Source organism: Eurypyga helias, unplaced genomic scaffold (genome assembly GCF_000690775.1).
Source record: "Eurypyga helias isolate BGI_N326 unplaced genomic scaffold, ASM69077v1 scaffold36765, whole genome shotgun sequence".
NCBI lineage: Eukaryota > Metazoa > Chordata > Aves > Eurypygiformes > Eurypygidae > Eurypyga > Eurypyga helias.
Genome location: NW_010252738.1, coordinates 15933 through 36133, shown reverse-complemented (window position 1 = coordinate 36133; position 20201 = coordinate 15933). Strand labels below are relative to the sequence as shown.

The 20201-nt window shown below is 48.0% G+C and overlaps 2 protein-coding genes across 2 annotated transcripts in view; one reads left to right on the top strand and one right to left on the bottom strand.

Moving 5' to 3' along the window:
* The first annotated feature begins 1314 nt into the window (after window positions 1-1314).
* On the top strand, window positions 1315-6725 carry JAM3 (junctional adhesion molecule 3). The gene is made up of 8 exons (XM_010152467.1): window positions 1315-1423; window positions 2262-2375; window positions 3068-3220; window positions 3426-3628; window positions 3961-4060; window positions 4407-4536; window positions 5723-5777; window positions 6443-6725. The coding sequence occupies exons 1-8, from the start codon at window positions 1315-1317 to the stop codon at window positions 6476-6478; spliced, it is 900 nt and encodes a 299-aa protein (XP_010150769.1). The 3' UTR covers window positions 6479-6725.
* A 3893-nt stretch (window positions 6726-10618) lies between these two features.
* NCAPD3 (non-SMC condensin II complex, subunit D3) overlaps window positions 10619-20201 on the bottom strand; it is a gene marked incomplete at its 5' end in the record, with an annotated part of 25512 nt that continues 15929 nt past the window's right edge. Inside the window, 14 exon segments of the mRNA XM_010152466.1 lie at window positions 10619-10730; window positions 10823-10886; window positions 10995-11069; window positions 13778-13855; window positions 13981-14120; window positions 14738-14907; window positions 15684-15730; window positions 15733-15817; window positions 16243-16353; window positions 16925-17124; window positions 17267-17400; window positions 17711-17848; window positions 18915-18994; window positions 19375-19613. Coding sequence (XP_010150768.1) covers window positions 10619-10730; window positions 10823-10886; window positions 10995-11069; window positions 13778-13855; window positions 13981-14120; window positions 14738-14907; window positions 15684-15730; window positions 15733-15817; window positions 16243-16353; window positions 16925-17124; window positions 17267-17400; window positions 17711-17848; window positions 18915-18994; window positions 19375-19613 — 1673 coding nt within the window.

The following is a 20201-nucleotide window of genomic DNA, read 5'->3' as shown; positions in this document are numbered from 1 at the left end:
TGGGAGGGACTTTGCAGCTCTCGGCTATGTCTCAGCCTGCTGCCTTGCTCTGTTAGGCTGTCTGATCCACTTCACCAGAGGAATTTTGCCCCTGCACTGTCAGATTCTCTCTGTCCAAAAGCATTCCACCCCGGAGGCCAGCACACAGGGGTGTCCACCTGTCTGTCATGATGCTGAAGATCCTTTCTTCTTCCACATCTCCCTTCAGCTGCCTTTCCTGCTTTCCATTCGGGTTTGTTGTGACTTGTTTACTCCGAGTCTTAACCTTTCGATCCCTCTTTTTCACTGGTTTCCATCATCTTGCTGTTTGATGGAGTGCCCAGTGAAGTCTGGGCATCGTCTCCTAGATATCACGAAGCTTCTCGCTGGGTTCGTATCCGCAAAGTCACACGTGGCATACCCCTGTTCTGTTCTGTCTGACTGAGGGGCGATGGGCTTTGCAACAACCAGCACATCCCAAATACCCTGTGTGGCAAAGGCATGGCTTGCCTCTGCTGTCCGGTTCGCTTTCTTCCTGCCGTGCCGCGCCGGAACGCGCCCGCTCGTCTCCTTCTCCTTCGAGAGACTTGGTGAGTGGGGGTATCCAGCAGCACGTCGGGACCTGCTCCGACGAAATGCACAGCGGAAAAGGCACGGAAGGCAGATTTTTCGAAAGAAAATAATACACGGAAGAGGGAAAGTGACTGTATTAATTGGAAACATTTTTGTGCTCAGAGCAAGGAGTGCAGTAAAGGGAAATAGCTTGTGGTATAAGGATGCCCTGCAGCACCAAGCTTTTGTCCCGGTGTCAGTGGGGCTGGCGCTCTGCCCAAAGAGCTGAACTCCTCTGTCTTATCCGGAATCGCGGTCCTTCTGTGATTTACTGCAGCACATGTGATGTTACCACAGTGAGTCGTAAAATAACTTGAAGATGGAATGAGCGAGTGGTGGAGGCCTGGCACACTTTCTCCTCGAGGAACTGCCCGGAACTCCGTAGGTTGGTTTGCTTCCTGCCTTTTCCTGATCATCGCATTAATTTGGAAAATACTACATTCACTCTTGCATTGCCAGAGTTCCTTTGCCATCTAAGTAAGCATAAGGAACAGGGAAATGGCTTGTGCTGGCGCTGGTTTTGTGCCATTATGTTAATCCTCCTCTTTAATTGCTACTTCTAACAATGATATTTTCCTGTATTTACACCACAGCTCCTAAATAAACTTAAGGCCTGCTGGACCGGCATTACTAGCCAGGAATAGGCTTTATCTGGGGAAGTGAGTGCTTGTGGCTGGCTGAGAAGATTTCTCAGCAGGCGACGCGCTTCTAGCTGGGTGACTTATGAGCTCTGCTATTTCTTATTATCTCCTGTTTGTTTTTCCAGGCTGCAGACTCTTGGCTGTGGAACTGACATCCAGCAACACCAAGCCCGTGGTGCAGGAATTCCAGAGTGAGTGTTACGGGGGGTGATGGCTGCCCCAAACAATTGAGGAAAAATGTGACTTATTGCTCATGGTATCTGGTTTCTTGGGGGAGGCGGTACTACCCGGAGCCTGAGATTCAGAAGAGCACTCTGGAAGATGTCTGTAGCTCTCCCTGTTTAGCTAAGCACTTGCTTGAAATGGTTTATTGAAGTCCCCTGCAAGCCATTGGCATTGCACAGCATCTGCCTAAGTGCTTTTTTGAACTGGTTCCCAAAAGGAGGAAAGGCAGCCACCTTGCAATTAATACACTGAAAACGAGGTCGGGAAATTTGTATTTTGCCTTGGCCCTACCGCAGACATGCGATGCGATACCGGGTAAGCCACCTCTCGACCCTGCTGCCATGCCGCCTGCTGCAGGGGAGACGGAGAGGACAACCTCTGCTTCAAAGGGGAGTGGGTTTGCTGAATGCATCCCCAGGCACCACGGTCCTCAGCACATTACCAGACACCACCCGGGGAGATTCTGCATCCCTGACTCACAGCGTAGGCTCTGATTAGGAGCAAGACAGTGCTGTGGGCTCACCCTGTCATAAGGTCTTGTTTGCCATAATTTAGAGCATGTAGAGAACAGCGTGTTCATTTCTCTCCATAGTTGATATCTGTTCAGCTGTTATTTTTGCTGGCCAAAATCCATCTTCCCCAATAGCTCCTGGAACCCAGCAGTGTTTCTGTTTGTGAGGCAGATGAAAGCGAAGGCTCGGCTTTGTGGGCAGCATCTCCTAATAAAACACTGAGCAAGACTTTTAAAGCAGAGCAAAAACACTGCTTCCTATTAATCTCTATTTCCTTTATTTCTCCTGCTAGGTGTTGAGCTGTCCTGCATCATTAAATCCACCGTAACCCCAGATCCCAGAATTGAGTGGAAGAAAATCCGAGATGGAGAGACCTCTTACGTGTTTTTTGACAATAAAATGCAGGGTATGGAGATATATTGCTCTTAGACTTCCAAACTTGCCTCAGAAACCATACAGCTGAGACCCAGCAGGTCTGTGAAAGGCAGGACCTCTGGCTCTCTTGCTGCTTTCTTCTGGAACTAAGAGTTCAGCAGTCGAAGTGCAAGATAGAGAGAGCAGGAGGGTCTCTGCTCTCTGTCCTCCTTAGTGACGGTTCACAGGCGGGAGCCCCGGGGAGCTGGAGCGAGGTCCTACGTAGGAGCCTTGGGTAGGGAAGCAGATGCTGCAGCTTCCCTTCCCCGGCACCTGTTGGTCCTGTGACTAGAAGCAAATTTTCTGGCTTGATGGTGAAACTCGAACACAGCGCTGTCCATAGGGAACATCTGGAATTACTCCAGCTGGGACCAACAGCCACATCCAAATGGATCTGCCGAAGGAGACGAGACCCGAGGCTGTCTTGGAAGTCCAGTTTTGCCACACTTTTTGAGTTGTGGGGTGGTGCTTTCCAGTCCATCCTCTTACACGGTTAGCTGCATGGGTTTCCTTTGTGGTCACTGGTGAAAGGGAGGCTCTTAGCTTTCCAGCACCAAGTTCCTTTTAGGGGGTTCTCTTGACTCCAGAAAGAGTCCAAGATCAACCACATAATTCAGGCGCCTGAAAATCAGTCCCTGTGTGACCACCCTTAATTTTGACACTCTCTTTCCTCCGTATCATCAGGAGACTTTGCGACTCGCGCAGAAATTCTGAGCCGGACGTCGCTGGTGATTAAAAACACCACCCGGATGGACACAGCCACGTACCGCTGTGAAGTGGCAGCACCTTCCGATACTAAAACCATCGACGAGATTAATATCCAGCTCACAGTCCAAGGTATTACCTTAAGCCTAGCTAGCAGAAGAGTTGGCTCTCAGAGTCAAACAGCGGCGCTCAACAGGCTCCGGAAGTTGTTGTGTAAACCCAGTTGGGAATAGCAGAATGTTTGATAGCTTTGTAGCGCGGCCGCCGTAGACCCGCTGTCAGGAACGATTTCGTTCTACCCGGCAGTGCCTTTCACGTGGTTTGTGTCTTTCCACAGTGAAACCCATGACTCCCAGATGCACTGTGCCTAAAGCCGTACCCGTCGGCAAGACAGCCTCTCTCCACTGCCACGAGAACGAAGGTTACCCCAAGTCCACGTACAGCTGGTACCGCAACAGCGAACCCTTATCGCCAGACACGAAATCAAACGCCAAATTCCAGAATTCCTCCTACACCTTGAACCCCACCACAGGCACTCTGGTAACGCCCTTACAGACTTAATCAAGATTTGTTTCGCCAGGCAGGTTATTTTTAAGGTCGCTTGGAAAAGAAAAAGAGCCATTGCCTGGCTTTCGAGGAAGGTTAGGTGTTGTAGGATCTGGGTGACGTGGGAAAGGGAAGATTAACGGTGGAAGAAGACATTACCCTAGCTGTTTGGCTTTGGTGGCTGCTGAGACCGCTTGCCTTTTTAGAAGGAAGATGTCTCACAGCCCACCGTGGAGCCTGGGCAACAGGGAGTGGGTTATAGATGCTTATACCCTCCCAGTACTGTGTCTCTCATGTCCCACTCCCCCCCTTTTTCTCCTCACCAGGTTTTCCACGCCGTGCACAAGGGCGACACAGGCCGTTACTCCTGCATAGCGACCAATGACGCTGGCTTTGCCAAGTGTGAGGAGCAGGAGATGGAAGTCTGTGAGTGGCACTGCATAGGTTTTGTCAATGCTGATTGCTAAATCGCCAGAAATAAACTGTCGTCACCGAAGGGAAAGGGGGACATCCTAGAGCATTAAGTCTTTCCTGCTTTCTCATAGCCCCAAACACAGGAAGAAGGAAAAAAAGATCTAAACATTCAGGGAAGCATTGAAACACTGTTCAGATTCATGAACAATTTTAGCCTTGGAATCAAGGACTCTCTAGTTCCCTAGGAATTATTGGGGTTTGCTTAAAATATTTGAGGGATGTCATTTTCGTGTATGTAAAGCAGGAATATTGCTACTGCTTTAAAGAAATCCTGGATGATGGCTTCTCTCTTTGCCAGATGACCTCAACATCGGCGGGATAATTGGTGGAGTCCTGGTGGTCCTGGCAGTTCTGGTGCTCATCACTCTCGGGATCTGCTGCGCCTACAGAAGGGGTTACTTTGCAAACAGCAAAGAGAGCGGGGAGAGGTAAGCTGGGATTCAAAGTGGTCTTAGACGAGTCCCCACGCCCGCGGCCATGAAGCAGTCAGAAAGCTGCCAGAAGTGGTGGCTAGAATGTATTTTAGTGCCCGACTCGAATGTATTTCTTCCTACCAAAGACTAGAGGCCAACACAGTTCCTGAAGTATCCAGTTCCCCGCTGCAAACCTGGCACCATGCCGAAGGTTTATTTGCCTACGGGAGAATTTTGGTATGGCTCCTCTTGTGCTTGCCACCAAGACCAGACGGATAGCTGCGCTCTAGTATCCTCACACTTTGCACAGGAAGTTGGGGACAAGCACAATTAAACACCTACCGGTCTATGTCCAAAAGGTTACGTGCCGTTGGCATAACAAGATCTAGAATTGAATGAACGGAGCTCGCTGCGCAATTAGTTTAAAGCATCAAGACATGCCTAGAAAATATATGCAGAAGAGTAGGCTCTTTGCAGGAAATCTCACTAGTTGTGAGAACCTGAATTTGAGATTTTAGAATGGGCGTTAAAACTTTAAAATCAACAGCATTAGCATCAGAAACAGGACTTGATATCCTTACGGAATCTGGAGGAGAGATAATATATGGAAACCCAAGATTCTCACCAGACAGACTTGTTCCATGTTAAATGTGGCTTTTTGGTAGCAGCCCTGTCCTTTTTTTTTTTGTTTGGTCTGGTTTGTTTTTCAGTAGAAGCTCCAAATATCCAATTTAAATGCAGCTGAGGGTTGGCATACACTGGGCTTGACAGTCGCACATACATTCTGAATTCCCATGGGATTGCAGACGAGTGGCGCTCCGTTATAACAAAGGAAAACGCTGAAGACACCCGACAGCGAAGGTTTAAACCGAACTTTATAATTGCTACAGGAAACAGTGCAGGAGGCGCACGGAGCACGCAGGGACCAGAGCAGGAGAGCCCAGAAAAGGATGAGTGAATCTCTTTGCAGTTAGTCTGGTGGAAAGAGGCAGCAACCTCTGCACCCTGCGCTGAAGGGGAATTTAGAAAATAGCCCAGCCGTGACAAACGATGGAATAAGCCCAGATCTATCATTTGAGCAACGAGCTGGGTTTCTTTCTGTTTTCTTTTCGTTCGGCTCTTCCTCATCTTTCTCAGCACCTCCTCTCCAAGATCCTGCAGCTGCCTTGTCCCAGAAATGAGATCTCTTCTTTTATTTCAGCTACAAGACTCCAGCAAAACCTGATGGCGTTAACTATATCCGGACAGATGACGAGGTAACAAACGATTTGCATTTAACATCACTCTGTTCAGGAGAGGAAGAGGGTGGGCAGAGGACTCCTAGATTTTTTAGGGCCTACAGACTTTCTTGGAGTGGGCACCACTCAGAGGCAAGGATGTGGAACAGAGCGAAAACAGAAGGGTGAAGGCTGAGTCATTTCCGTAGAAACGATGAACAGTTTAAGTTGCCTTAAGTGACTGATGCCAAGAGCTATCAAACGCAGCTCTGCTCTGTCTCCGTTATCTTACGGCTTGACCCCCTTAGGATGAGTTTCATTGGATTAAGTGGGCAGGCCACGATGCTTTTACAAGAGAATTTGCATTTTGGGATTTGAATAGATCACTAAGCTTAAGAGCAGAAAAAGCCTCTCCCTATTAGCAGAGATACTGGAGGTGGAATGAGAAAGGCCCCAGCCGCGCCTCGGTACGCCAGGACAGCGGGAGGAGCACCTGCCCAGTGTCACTGGGGCCTCCTTCTCCTTCCCAGCTGGAAGACAGCGGGAGGAGCACCTGCCCAGTGTCACTGGGGCCTCCTCCTTCCCAGCTGGAAGGGGGGTGACCTAAACTGGAAGCTATCACGTTGCAGTTGGGGGCAGCAGAACAGGGAGTTGCCTGCAAAGCCACTAGGACCCTTCACACATCCCGAACTGTTTCGTTGCAGGGTGACTTCAGACACAAGTCTTCATTTGTCATATAAGGCGCCAAAAGAATATTGCAAACCAGCAAGTGTGAAAATACCTCCTCCAGGAACTCAAAGCGAGAGCAAAAGATGAATTAAGTGCGCTTGGAAGAGTTTGGAACACACAAGAACTCGATAGCTAGCTATCTGTGTATCTTCTTTTTTTCTTTGCCAAAGTTTAAAGTAACTCCTCACTGCCCAAACTGCGTCTGCCCTGCCTCCGGAGGTACCGACAGGATCACCTAAACCTCTCCTTGGACTGAGGAAGCGTTTTAATACTTCCCAAGAGACCGGGCTGTGGAAGTTTGTGGAATTGCCTTCTATTTGTGCTGAAGGGACACAGCCACCATGTGCAAACCCACCAGGGGAACAGCGTTAGGTAAACGTGTAGTAGAGGTTACTAGTAGATAAAACAGGTGCCGAGACAGCGATAGACGGACTTCAGGGAGTGAGATTTATCCATGCAAAGGGGAAGTCTTCCTCTCAGCAGCTCCTTGCCCAAGCCTGGCTGGTGACTTTTACACGGTTGTGACTGTCTTGTGCTTTTGACTCTGCTGAGGTGCAGAACGGGGTATCGGAGCAGCCTACAGTAAATGCCACTAACCTTCTCAGCCCTTTCGTAAACTCGCTGCCTTCTCCTTGCTCCATTTAGCGCAAAACGTGGGCAGCATCGGGCCAGAAGGGATCGCTTCCGTTCGCCGCTTTCTAGAAAACTCACTGCACGCAGGTAACCCCGCGTTCTAATCTGCGCAGAGCGGCCTCGCGTCTTTCGGGGGTCTCAGGGCGGAGGCAGAGAACCCGGCGCGACGCCACCCCTTTCAGGAAAATTAAAGCCAAATACTTCCGTGGGCTCAGATGGCCGTAAAAGGTACTGAGACATCTCCCAGCTTTTTTACCTTCCCATTTATTTTGTAAAATCCCACCTTCTAAATTTTTTGCAAAGATCTATTTTGATTACTTCAGAAAAGGTGACATTTCTATTTAAGGTGTAAATACGTGATGCCAGCAGTGTTTAAGTAATGTTGCTATTTGTTTTACTTTTTAAGCTGCAGAGAGGAGCTCAAATGTTGCTACGGCGTGGCACTGTCAGAGCATATCAGTGTTACTGCAAAGCGTAATACAACACCGCAGGTGGGACAGCATCTCTTTCCTCTCCAGCTAGCTTCAGCAATTTCCTTGTCACAAGAGGTCTTACCAGACGCAGAACCGAGTCACTCAGGGATAGTTTTTGTACATTTATGGCAGGAGCTATCAACTTTTTTTATACGTAGAACTCAACTGTTCTTGCCAGCGACCAACACTTTGTTTTTGTTGTTGCAAGAAATATCCAGGGATGGCTTTTTGGACCGAGTTCCAACGAGGTGACGGAGTGACTTCGAGGTTGGCTACCCCTCTGCAGGTTCCCTAAAGCACTAACGCGGCGCGACAGCTACGGCAGCTTTACAGGCGTAAACCGCACGGCCAAGGCAACTGTTTCGGGAGCTGGGGAAGCGAGAGCTCAATACAAAAGCACTTTTGTAGCGTCAGTTGCAACTTTTCTCTAGGTGGGAAAAGAAAAAAGAACCCCCAAATCTAGTTTTCTTGGCTCTAGAGAGAATAATTGGAAACACGCGTTTCCCGGACACACGTATGTTGTGTTGAGCAGCGTTGGGTATTGTAAGACTGCAAGATGTGGATGCAACACTAGAACTGTGCTGTGGTTTAAGAATTGGGTTTTTTTTTAATGTAGCATAATGTAGTGTTCTTGTATTTCCAATATGAATTGAGTTGTCTTAACTTTTTCCTGTATACAGTATTTTGGATACTTGACGATTTGGACTGTCGGTGTTGTTTTTTTAGCGTTTCGCATTAATCTTTGTCTCCTAGGGGCCTCGCTGGACATGCCACTGCCGCGTTTGTTTTGCCTAAGCAAGGCGTTACCGCTTCTCCTTTGGCTAACGGAAGGAAAACCCAAGGATGGGGCAGCACTAACCGTACGTTCTCGGCGTAAGGCGGACGTTACCGCTGCGTCACAGTTACAGTCTTCAGCCAAGCCACAGCGCGGCTCACGGGCTGCGCGCTGCTCTGATCCTCACGACAGTAGTCACATTCCTTTGCGCCTTCCTTCTATCCACTACTCCTTCTCTATGCTGCTTTTAGGATACCTGTCATAAGGGAGAGAAAGGAAAGGTTGAATCAGGGCAGCTCTGGGAGCACAACCTACAGTCTCCCCGTGAGCCAAAGGCAGCCTTTTGTGCGAAAAGCCATAAGAATCGAGACTCGCTTTTCGGTTCTAAAACGTGACAGTGGCATCTCTGACGAGAGAAGAGGAGATGATCCCCCTCACGAGATTTGACTGATGGATTTCAGTGTTATTATTGTGAATAATATTCAGGTTTGTACTAATGTATTCTGTTTAACTTTGCCAAGAATGTTTTACATAAATACCGAGCTATAAAGCATTCCTGTCGGCGTTGTTGTTTGCTTTTGTTCTTTAAACAGCCACGTTACTGGGGACTTCTGCTTTCAACTCCGTGCCATAAGTCTGCGCTGTCAGAGCAATCATTTACTTGTACTGGTCCAGAAAGTCCAAGGCATGTTGCTGTTGAACAGTTCATTCTTGGACATTGCTCTATCCCTGGTTCTTCTATAGTGCAGAAAAATCGATGCTCACAGGGCTCATGGCAGTACTGAGCAAAACAGCCAGGCTGGATGGGGCTTTGAGCAACCTGGTCTAGTGGAAGGTGTCCCTGCCCATGGCAGGGGGTTGGAACTGAATGATCCTTAAGGTCCCTTCCAACCCTAACCGTTCTATGAAAAACTAGAAAAGCACAAATAAGGAAATAAACTATTCCGATTTACCATTCAGTGGTTAAATAATATTTTAAGGCAGGGGAGAAGGAACAAAATAAATCTACGTGGCCATAATTGACCATTTCTTAAGCCAAAGTCATTCCACATGTCCCCTGCTCCCAGGTTTTGACTTTGAATTTGAGAGTAAAGTTTAACTTGGCTTGAAGGTTTCTCTGATCTTCAAAACAGAATAGGGAAAGTGAGGGTGAATTATGGGATTCCAGGGCAGGTCAGCGCTTCTGGAAGGGCTGTGGGAAAGGCATGCTCAGCCGCCTTGTTTCCACTTAGCCTACTCCGCTCCTGTCCTTCATGCCTGCGTAAGGCAACCCAACGAGAATGAAACCAAGTCCATGTTGCAGGTTTCAGTGAAATCTGGGGCAAGGGCTCTGTAACAGACGTCAACAGAAAAACTTCAGTTGGGTTAACGCGGCACCAGAGAGACTCGGGAAGGGTCAGATTCCAGCATTTACCACAAACAAGTTACCTGTGCAGAGCACAAAGCCACACACACAACTTACCAACCTTGATTATAGTGAATTAGTCACATCCTGCTTGCAGTCAAATAAGAGTCTATATTTAAAGGCTGCTGGGCCCACCATGAATCGAACAGAGTGCCTAAGATACCAGCGACGCTGTAGAAGAGACTCTGAGGCTTTAGAAATCTACAGAAAAAAATAATTTCTCCGTCAATTCAAGAAGAGGGGAGAAGCCGTGGGTGGAATTAATTCTGTAACCATTTATTTTCATAAAATCTTAATAGGTGGAAATAACAGAGTTCAGGAATGGAAATATTCCATATAAAAGAACATTAAGGCTGTCCGTACACACAGGAGTTTGCACAACAAATAGGAGGTGATGTAGCATGCAATTACCAGATTTAGGGGTGTGGCAGTGACAAGCTGTTTTACCTTTGTTGAAATTAAAGCAAGGCCAGTATATAACCAGGAGGGACAATGAGGGATGGAGTGAATAAGCTGAGCCACTCACTTCCCCGCAAGCTGTGATAAATGCACTCGTTGCTAAGCTTGTGGCAACATTCCGCTCTGACTTTTCCAAATGGACAAATTATATATCCTGTGAGCGAAGAGCAAGCCTCCCTTTCTACTGCAGCCTTGTAGCACTCCCGTGAGCTCAGTCGACAGCAGCAGCCTAGCGTACACACGGGCGTTAACGTGGGCTTTGTGTGCCCGCGTTCCAGACGGTTTCACGTAGAAAGCAAATAAGAACAAATAAGGAAGGACGTGTGCCCAGGAGGGTTTATAATTACAGGGGAACAGGACAGGTTTCGGGCAACATGATGATTCTGTACAAAGTTCGGGGAAGGGATCACTTGTCTGGTTTCAGTGGAGTTCGCCGCTGGGATTGTCTCACGGGGACACGTTGGCTGCTTTTTGTCCTTGCTGGGGATTTTAATTTCCACTCCTGTGGCAGGGACGGGCTGGAAGAAGGAAGCAGAATGGGCATTTACTTTAAAGCCCTTTACCAGTCTGTCTCACAGTGATTGCTGTTTCAGACCTGCGTTCGACTTACGGTTTCTCTGGCGATGCCAGACAGATAACATCTCTGAGCTCATCCCCAGCCTCCTCTTTAATCTCTGCAAATAACACATATATTTTCATATTTAAAAAAAAATGCCACAGATTTGGTCATTTGGGGTTTTTAAACACCCCCTCCCCAAGTTAGAATCACAAAGGTAACTTGCCTGGAGCTGAACCGGGTGTGCGCGTCAAGCTGATGCAACTGACCCCAGCATCAAAAGTCAAGTCATTAATGGTCTCTGAAAGAAAAAACCACATATTAGCAGGCAGCTTGAGATGCAGCCAGAGGGCAAGGCATGCCGTAGCAGCACACTGAAGTGCCACAGAGTAAGTATAGCCAGCTAATTTCAAGCACACGTATATATTTCTCTTTTCCAGCCCAGCAGATCTCAGTGTCTCCCATCCAGCCTCAAAACTACGTGTTGAATCTGAGGGGCCATGTGTCTACATCAGGTTCCTAACGCCAGCCCTTCAGCCTTCCTTGTGCGCGGAGGAGGTTAATGTAAATACGGGACCCCGGTCAGCCATTCAGACCAGTTGCTTTGCCCAGTCAAGGCAGAATATGGGGCCCCTGACGAGTGAAGGACCTGAACAGCCCTTCTGTAAGGAACTGCTTGCAGCCAGAAAAGAGGAATCACTTGACAAGGAAGCTAGGCAGAATTTAGCTTGCCTGAATAGGCCGTAGTTGTCAGCTGTCTCTTTCCTGTCATTTATCTCAAGAGAGATGTCACAATATTCAGATTTTACCTTCCTCAACGCTCTGTTTTGTGCTCGTGTTTCTCAGAACCTTTCACAAGGAATCAAGGTAGAAAGTGCTTTATAGGGCAAGAGTTGGAAACTGCTAAAAGGACTTCTCTCTACAGACTAGCTGGGCTTGCTCTGTAACCGCTTCCCTGTCCTGGAAGGGAATCGCTGTGGCTTGTAGCAGAAAGCCACTTTGGTCTGCCTGCTTCAGCTGGCCTCTGAATCTCTCCAGACCGACCTGCCAGCGTCCCGACTTTGTGCGGTGCGTACCGTAAGCTATCCCGGTTAATGAGTTATGGGGAAAGAAGGGAGGAAGGAAATGGTAGGGAACTGTCATCAAGCAGGGCTTCCCGTGCCATCAGAGGTGGTATCTTCACACCATGCGTTCATGTACCAGGCCGAAGCAATCCACAGGCAGCCATCCCCAAAGCAACGAGCAGGAGTTGCGGAGAACCAAAGACATCAGAGAGAGCGAGCGACAGCCAGAACAGTTGAGTAAGATAAAGAGACAGCTGTTCTTAACTTCTCAAGTACAAACTCATTTACAGAGAACTGCATCTCCAAGAGTTTTAGAACGATATACCAGAGAAATAAAAAAATGTTTTATTTTGACTGTCTATCAGCCTGCAAGACCCAGTGCCACCATGCAGATGGCTCAACACACGCTAACGGAGGGGATGATGCCGATCTGTACAGCTTGTCTCCCCGCTGAAGGACACATGCTGCCTCCAAGCAAAGCAGGAATTCAGCCCGAGCACCGCTGCAGATTAACGTTCTTCCTCCTTTTTCACCATATGGTGCTTAAGAGAAACAGCCGTGCAAGCTCCTAGACAGAGACACGGCGCTTCAAGATTTCTGCTCTCTACAAACATGCCCCCAGGTTTTTTTTGCACAAAGATGGTTGCTTGTTGCTCAGGCAGCAAAGAGAAACATTGAGGCAGACAAATCCAGCCAAACAGCGGAGCACACAGGGAGGAGAAGGGTCAGATTTTCCAGTGGCTGCGCATCGTGTCAGGTGTTTGCAGAGTACCGCGGAGCTGGCTGCCCTGGCTGCGCGTCGCGTGCTCTCCTGCGTGCGTGCAGGTCGGGTGTCGGCACAGACACTGGCAGAGTGCAGGACCCCTCCCTGCAACGATTCACAGCTACCTAACGAGACACGACCTGCCAGACACTCACCCTTATTCCCAGAGCTCTCCGGAGCGCGCGAGGGTGCTCAGCCCCCTCCGAATTCACGCTACAGCAGAGATGCCCTAAAGGAGTTCAGCAGCGAATTGATATAAAGGAAGGGAATCTGCTGCTGGATCTCAGCTCCATTTGTGTTTTACTACAACGGCCTCCTGCGCTTGCAGAGAGCGATGCTGCAATGCTGCCGGGCTGTCGGAATGCATTCCAATAAACCTAATTTCCAAAAGCCAGGTTTTGTAAGATAGCAATTCAGCAGACATTGGCACAGCAAACTCACAGTTGGTGTATTAGAGATTCCTCGCTGTGTATTTTTACTTTAATCTGTAAAAACCCCAAGTAATTCCTTCTCCAATGTTCAGTTCTCTCTTAGGGTAGGACAAACACACACACTCAGAAATGACTGTGCAGGTTATTAATCTCACTCTGTGTTCTCTTGCAGTTGCTGCAACTCACAGTCTGCTGTGGAAGCAGGTTGTAGCTCACCCGAGACCCCTTTGTTTGGGCAACAGGAACTCCCTATCTTAGGGCTGAAAAGGACCAGACCTGGAGTATTACCCCCCGCAGCAGGGTTCTGTAATTCAGTCTGAAAACGCTAAGCTATGCTGGGAGAGCAAATGCCTCAATGCAAGAGTGTGGCCCACTTTGGGCAACGTGTGCTGTTAAGGAGTCACAACAACATGCCTCCTTGGCACCCTGGAGTTGACGGAAGGAAGGGCAGTAGCTCTCCTACTTCAGCAGCCCAAAAATCAAAGCTCTCCCACAGGGACTCCATACTGTAATATCCTGTGACACGGAAATGGAGACAGTCTTTGGCTGTCCTTTCTTATGTGCATCACTCACCCCAGACCTTCAACTTCAGAACAGTTCTTAATTACTACAAGCCTTTATCTAAATACATACTCTATAGCTATCGATGACGAATTGTCTCTGCTCGTTAGGAGAGCCATGCATTGCTGCCTCTCCCAGAGAATAAAGTGCTCAGCCCAATTTGGGAAGGGTTTCTTTGGGTTATACTTACGTTCCGGTGTGCTGATTGCACGGCCCACCACAGAAACATTTTCTCCAGTAGGCTCTTGATTCAGGCTTTGAATGGATACTAGAAAAAAACAAGGAAATACTTAAGAATCGAAATGTATTCACTCGGAGACCTCCAGGGCTAACAATCAGGCTGTGACAACTAGATCTAGCCCAATGCCAGTCAGTCTGCAGCAAGATTCCTACCTTTCTTGGTACCAGCTGTGCTTGATGGAAGCGAAACAGCTGATAAACTTCTTCCAACACTCTTGCTGCGTTGCTTGCTTCTGGCTTCCAGAGCTTTCCTGGCAGAGTTCAGGATGGCAAGTGTGCTCAAGGATGCTGGCCTATGGGGTAAAAACCATGGCAGAAACAGTGATTTCCTTCTGCAATCCTGGATGAGATACATATAATTCACACATTCACAGAGTGGAAGGGGTTGGAAGGGACCCCTAGAGATCCTCTAGTCCAACCCCCCTGCCAGAGCAGGGTCCCCTGGAGTAGATCACACAGGAACAAGTCCAGGGGCTTTGGAAAAAAAGAGACTCCACCCCCTCTCTGGGTAGCCTGTTCCGGGCTCTGTCACCCTCACAGGGAAGAAGGGTTTCCTCATGGTCAGGCTGAACCTTCTGTTTCACAGTTGATGGCCACTGCCCCTCGTCCTGTCACTGGACACCATTGAGAAGAACCTGGCCCCATCCTCCTGACACCCACCCTTGAGATATGGATAAGATCCCCCCTCAGCCTCCTTTTCTCCAAGCTAAACAGACCCAGCTCTCTCAGCCTTTCCTCACATGGAAGGTGCCTCAGGCCCCCCTCCCAATCCCTTATGATCTCAAACACCAAAGGTAATGGAGATGATTATGCTGCAACACAGGCAACTTCCAGACAACTGAGGAGTGGATAAGCAAAGCAATAGCCCTGCAGAATATCATAACCGGTCACATAAAGAGAAACCCCAAACCTGCGACTGAGTATCGGCTGTTTCAGGGCATCAGCACTGGGGGTTGTAATCTCAGAAGGCACAGAAGAAGAACTTGATCCAGCTGACAAGGATTGTCTCCTACTTACAGGAGGCTGAGCGTTATTATTGCAGCCCCCAGAAGGTACATCCGTCTCCAAAGGTGGAGGTTGCTACAGAAACAGGAGAAAAGATGATGTCTAACAACAGATACAAGCGTAGAAGACCCCAGATACAAGAGGCTTAGACCTACGTGCTGCACGATTAAGAACTGCCCTTCGTGTGACAGACGGATGGATGGAAGGGGGGCTATGGAGAAAGAACTTATTGGCCAAAATTTTAACCAGAAGTGAATAGGAAGTTTTGAAGGGATACATATGTCCCAGTTTAGAGGCCTATATATAGGTGTTCTCTTAAAGTCAGCAGAGAGAGAAAGGTACTTCCAGGGTAGACATCATCTCAAGGTAGGAATCTAAAATAATTCAGGACAGTTGGCCCAAGTACATAGTTATTTCTTGACAGTGACTTTAAAAGAGGATCTGTTTGACTAGGACAGGTGTGAGTTTCCACTCTGTACACACCTAAAGTCAGGCAAAACAAACCCTTTTCTTTTTGACTGCTTTATCATCAGAACAGAGAGCAGTACGTGTCGGCACAGCCAGGGGCAAATTAGACTTAGCTTTCCCTTTAAAGTGAATTCTTTTTTACTTTAATTGTTTGCTGCTCCTCTTTGTCTAACGTGTGTTGTTTGTTGCCGTTCTAAGCATCTTAAATGTCTCCAAAACGAAAAGCTTCTGTCAGGAAATGCAAAGAGGTACGAGAACATCACATAACCATCCTGTTAGAAGTGCTCTAGCAAGGCCCACAGGCACGCGGTGTCTGGGTGTTACGCGTACGCAGGCTTTAGCAGAGGAGACAGTACGTGTACGGAGTTAACGGCACCAACCGCTTCCGCCTGCGCTGCCGAGAGCTGCTCTTCATCAGACTCCTTCTTTTCTTCATGTCGTACTCCAGCTCGGCTGCCAGCTGCTTGTCCACAGCGAAGAAGTCTTTGATTTCATTTCGGTAATCTTGCATCATTTCCTGGAGCAATGAGGAATGGTTAAACCCTTTCAGAAATCTCTCCTGACTACTGATTCACGTCTCCATTCAGATCACAGCTGCTTAAGTGCAAAAGGAAATACCAGTTGGTAGAGCAGAGGTGTTTTTAACAGACTAAGAGTTCTGATACCAATTTGTACTTCAGAACATTAAAAAGCTTTCCAGCCTTCAAGCTTTCTGCCCACGTCCCACTGAGGAGGCCCACACATAACACATTGCAAGATCCTTATCGAAAATCCCTCCACCTCCCACATTATTTAACACAGTGGCAGTGTCACAACATCATATGCCTCCTAAATTCCCTTCTAAGAAGGCTGTTCGTTCTATTACTGGTAGCACATCCAACACATTAACTCAAGAGAGGGGAAAAAACCCCAAACCAACAACAAGGAAACGCTTCCCCTTACCCGTAGGTAGTTCATAAGTTCCCGAAGAGCTGGTATCCTCTTCTGCTCCATCAAAGACTTCAGCGACGTGATTATCGGGATGATATTTTCGACAAAGTTCTTCTTTTGAACCTTTGTTTGAACAAGGCACGCACAGTTACGCGATGAAATAAAGGAGAAGCCACTCTGTGGTTAGATGAAGAGCCTAAGTGAGAGGAGTTACTGCGCCGCAGCAAGGGAAGCACTGCCGTCCAGCCTGCTCTTACGCTGCACACGCAGGTTTTTAACCTAAGTGGGGACTTTTAAGATACACACTAAGCTAGTCAGTCCTCACACCAAAGGCAAATTGCCAGGAGGTGCCCCAAAAAACATCATTACGCTCAAATGCTTTACCAGGAAGAGATCCGTAGAAGAAATTTAGCCTAGCGTAGCGTCACTTCAGAGGAAATGCATTTCTGATCACTCCAACGAACCCCTCACGTACGAGTATCCGCCACAAATCTAGCTGTAATGTTCTCATTTACGACACACTGCCCTCGGAGCAGTGTGGACAGAGCCCGAAAAACGGCCTACGGGCACCGGAGTCATCAGCATCGCTGTCACTTGGAAAATTTCAGCCCCAAGTTCCTCCATCACAGAAAGGCAAAATTCCGGCCAGTACGGTGGCCAGCCCTCTTCCCACACCAGATCACACGCCGTTCACCTGCGAGATGAGCTTTTTCTGTGCCGCCTGCATGACCACGTTGGCCATTGCCATTTCATCGTCATCGGGCTGAATGTCTTCTTCGGGTTTTGCTCTCATAGTTGACAGCTTGATTTCTTTGCAGCTAAGGACTGCAAACGTGTCCGAGAGCAGCTCGCTGGCTTCCAAGTCCAATGGAAGGACCATATCCACAAAGCATGCTGGAACACACAGGGAAGAAGTAAGAATTTTCCTAGAAACAGCAGTGCCAAGAAAAACAGGAACACAGCTGGATTGAGAGCCTAACGGTTTTACATAGACACCAGTTCTTTGCTCACCAGATTTTTAAAGACAGACCCTTACCTAGAATGTTGTGGCTGATCTTTGTGGTAATGTTGAACCTCTGCTCATCCGTGAAGTGGTCTAGCAGGAACCTGTAGATATGCATCCTTTTCTCTTTGTTATCTTTTCCCTTGAGAGAGAAGAGATTCTTCGCCCTGTGGTAAAGCAACACATTTCACAAGGGCCAAGTCACATTAGGTAAATTCACAGAATTTTAAATCAGCAAGGAATATTCGAATGTCCCTTTCAAGACCCATAAACGTGTTAGGATACCACACACTCCCACGGATTACAAGCAGAAGTCCTCCCAGAAGTGTCACAGGGAAGGCAGGACACTTAATTTACGGTTCACCCCCTATTGACTATGTAATTCTAAGCACCTTGAGCGCTTTGCTGCACCCAAAAGCTGCATGGCCAGGCAGCCCATCCTCTGGCAGCGAGGAGACACAAATGTGCTCAACTGACCTTGCGCTCTGAGGGAACCTGTTGTACTTCGTGTGTTTCTCATAGCTATTGAAATGGAAGATGCACTCGATGAAGTGTTGGGAGAACATTACTGGATTCCTCTTCAGCAAGAGATGCACCAAGCAGAACTCTCCAAACCTGGAAAGGGGGGGAAAGGAAGAATTTATTATGTGGAAGCTTCTAAAAGCCACCCCCAAAACACAGCGTAGGGTCACAAGCCGTAAGGTGGGAGGGTGGTTTTCCTCTGCCAAGTCTCCCTCAATACCACATTTAGTTCTTGCCCAGCTCCATCTGGGCTTGCACAAGGATATCGGCTTATTGACTCTAAGCCTCTCTCATCCAGACAGAGAGAGATGCTTTCAGCATCCACAGTACTACTTTGTTTTATCTGCCATTAAACAGAGACAGAAATAAATCTGGTCTTGAACTCAGGCACACCGCTTTCATTATTTAAATAACTTGAGTTCCACTGTGTCTGAGACACTTCCCAAAAGCGAATCACCAAAAGCCCTGCAAGAGGTGCAAGTCGGTCCCAGACCTGAAGAACGTGGTTTTGTCTGGATGCAGCCACCAAATGCAGATGCAATGAAAAAGGTTCCCAAAGAAATAGCACCGTGTTCCTCAGGCTAAAGCTCTAGGAACATGATGTTGCAATGTCACCATCTACTGGAAAGACATTTTTACATATTAAAAACTCACTGAGGAGAAAAGAAAGCGCACTAGTAAGCGATGATGGTTTGATGGCCTTGGAAACAGATGGACTGTTGCAGGTAGAAACAAGCAGCAAGCTGCCCACGCCTCCTCTGCGCCCTGCATCCCTGTATGACCTACCATCCTTGGGGAAACCCGCCTCTCTCACGGAACAGAGCAGCCTGAGACCTTGAAGCCGACAAAGACTTCATAAACACGCGCTCCAAGCCAGCGTGCATAAGTCCTTACATGTCAAAACATTACAAAATGTGGTAGAAGGTTTAAAGAGACAAGAAAAGGGATACAAGAAAAGCCACACAAGGAAAAAAAACCAGATTATTTAATCCTATTCCTAAAACAAAACCAAAACTCGAGACAGAGCCTATTAGAAAACCTTCACAAAGGCTTTTTTTCTATATTTTTCCCCCTCTTTCTCTGCGTGCTGTAGACTGAGACTGCTTTTGCGTGCACCTCTGATCTCCAACACCTTCACCATTTCACAGCTGAGTTTTACCTGGCAATATCTGGATTTGGATCCACCAGGACGCTGACGAACCGGAAGAAGAGACTGTCTTTCCATTTCACAAACTCCTCCTGTAAGAAACCGGCAGACAACAGATTCTCAACCCGAACCAGGACAAACCTAGCGTGAACCTTCAGGCTGCAGTCAGGACGAGACCTGACGGAGCCTAGCAGAATGGACGTCAGGTGAACGTGCAACCTTCAGCTGGAGATACACAAAATAAACCTCAAGGAGACAAGGCTTTGGAGGGTTCTTTAAACAGCACGAGTGCCAAAGCAGCATCTTGGTGCCCTCGATACGATTTCGGCCTAGCTAGCAAAACCAAGCAGTAACAAAATGCATAGTTTCAAGTTGTCTTGACTAAGTGTTCCAGTATCCAGCAGCCAAGGTTGCCAGTATCTAGCACAACAGAGGTGCTTGAAGCGGGCTGCCAGCTCCGCCCTCTGTTTACCTGCAGGAGGTTGGTAAGCAGGATCAGCGTCTGCTTACGGATGAAGGGATCCGGGTCCTTCAGACACAAGGAAATGTTGGGAATGTATCTGTCCACCATGGATGTGTAGCGGATACACAGGTCACACATAACGATGACAACGTTATTGCGAACGGCCACATCAGGTGACACCTCCAGTTCTCGGGCGAGAGCTGCAATGCATTTCTTTGCCAGATCCTCATGCTGTAAGCACAATTTACCTGTGAAACAGGGATGAGACTGTCAGTGCTGTGAATATATTCTTCTTCCCAACCACCACAGCCCAGCTTGCTGCCTCCTCTGAGTCCAATGTGAGCCAAGAAAGGAATCAGGAAGTAAACAGAGGAATAAACAAGAAACACATGCTGAAACTTGATGAGCAATCTGCACGATCTCTCAAAGAAATGATACTTCAAGGAGTTCTTCCAAACTCCTCTTAGACCTACAGTGCGGGTCTCTATGCCAAATTCCCTCCCCCACAGCGAACTATTTCTGTGTACAGGGTATTATTCAAAGCAGCTAAAAAGAACAGCCCCAGCTGTCATAGGCACAGCAGGGAGACACCCACCTCCAAGAACATCACTAAAGCAACTGAAAATAAAATAGCCTGCCTTCTAACATTGCTTCTCCCTGACTGTTTGAGCTCCGTGCAAAAGCATTAAGCTTCCCAAAGTAGTTAAGGAAAGAATAATGCTGTCTATCTGCAAGAGAAGAGACTCATTCCTAACCACAGAGGTACTACAAACCCAGAACTCGCCCTCAGTCCCCTCCATAATACCAGAGATGCAGCCTGTCCAGGCTTCTCTCCC

Coding starts and splice junctions, on each gene's coding strand:
- JAM3 (XM_010152467.1), top strand. CDS start 1,315: ATGAGCTCTGCTATTTCTTATTATCTCCTGTTTGTTTTTCCAGGCTGC. Junction 1,424..2,261: donor CGTGGTGCAGGAATTCCAGA/GTGAGTGTTACG, acceptor TTCTCCTGCTAG/GTGTTGAGCTGTCCTGCATC. Junction 3,221..3,425: donor TATCCAGCTCACAGTCCAAG/GTATTACCTTAA, acceptor GTCTTTCCACAG/TGAAACCCATGACTCCCAGA.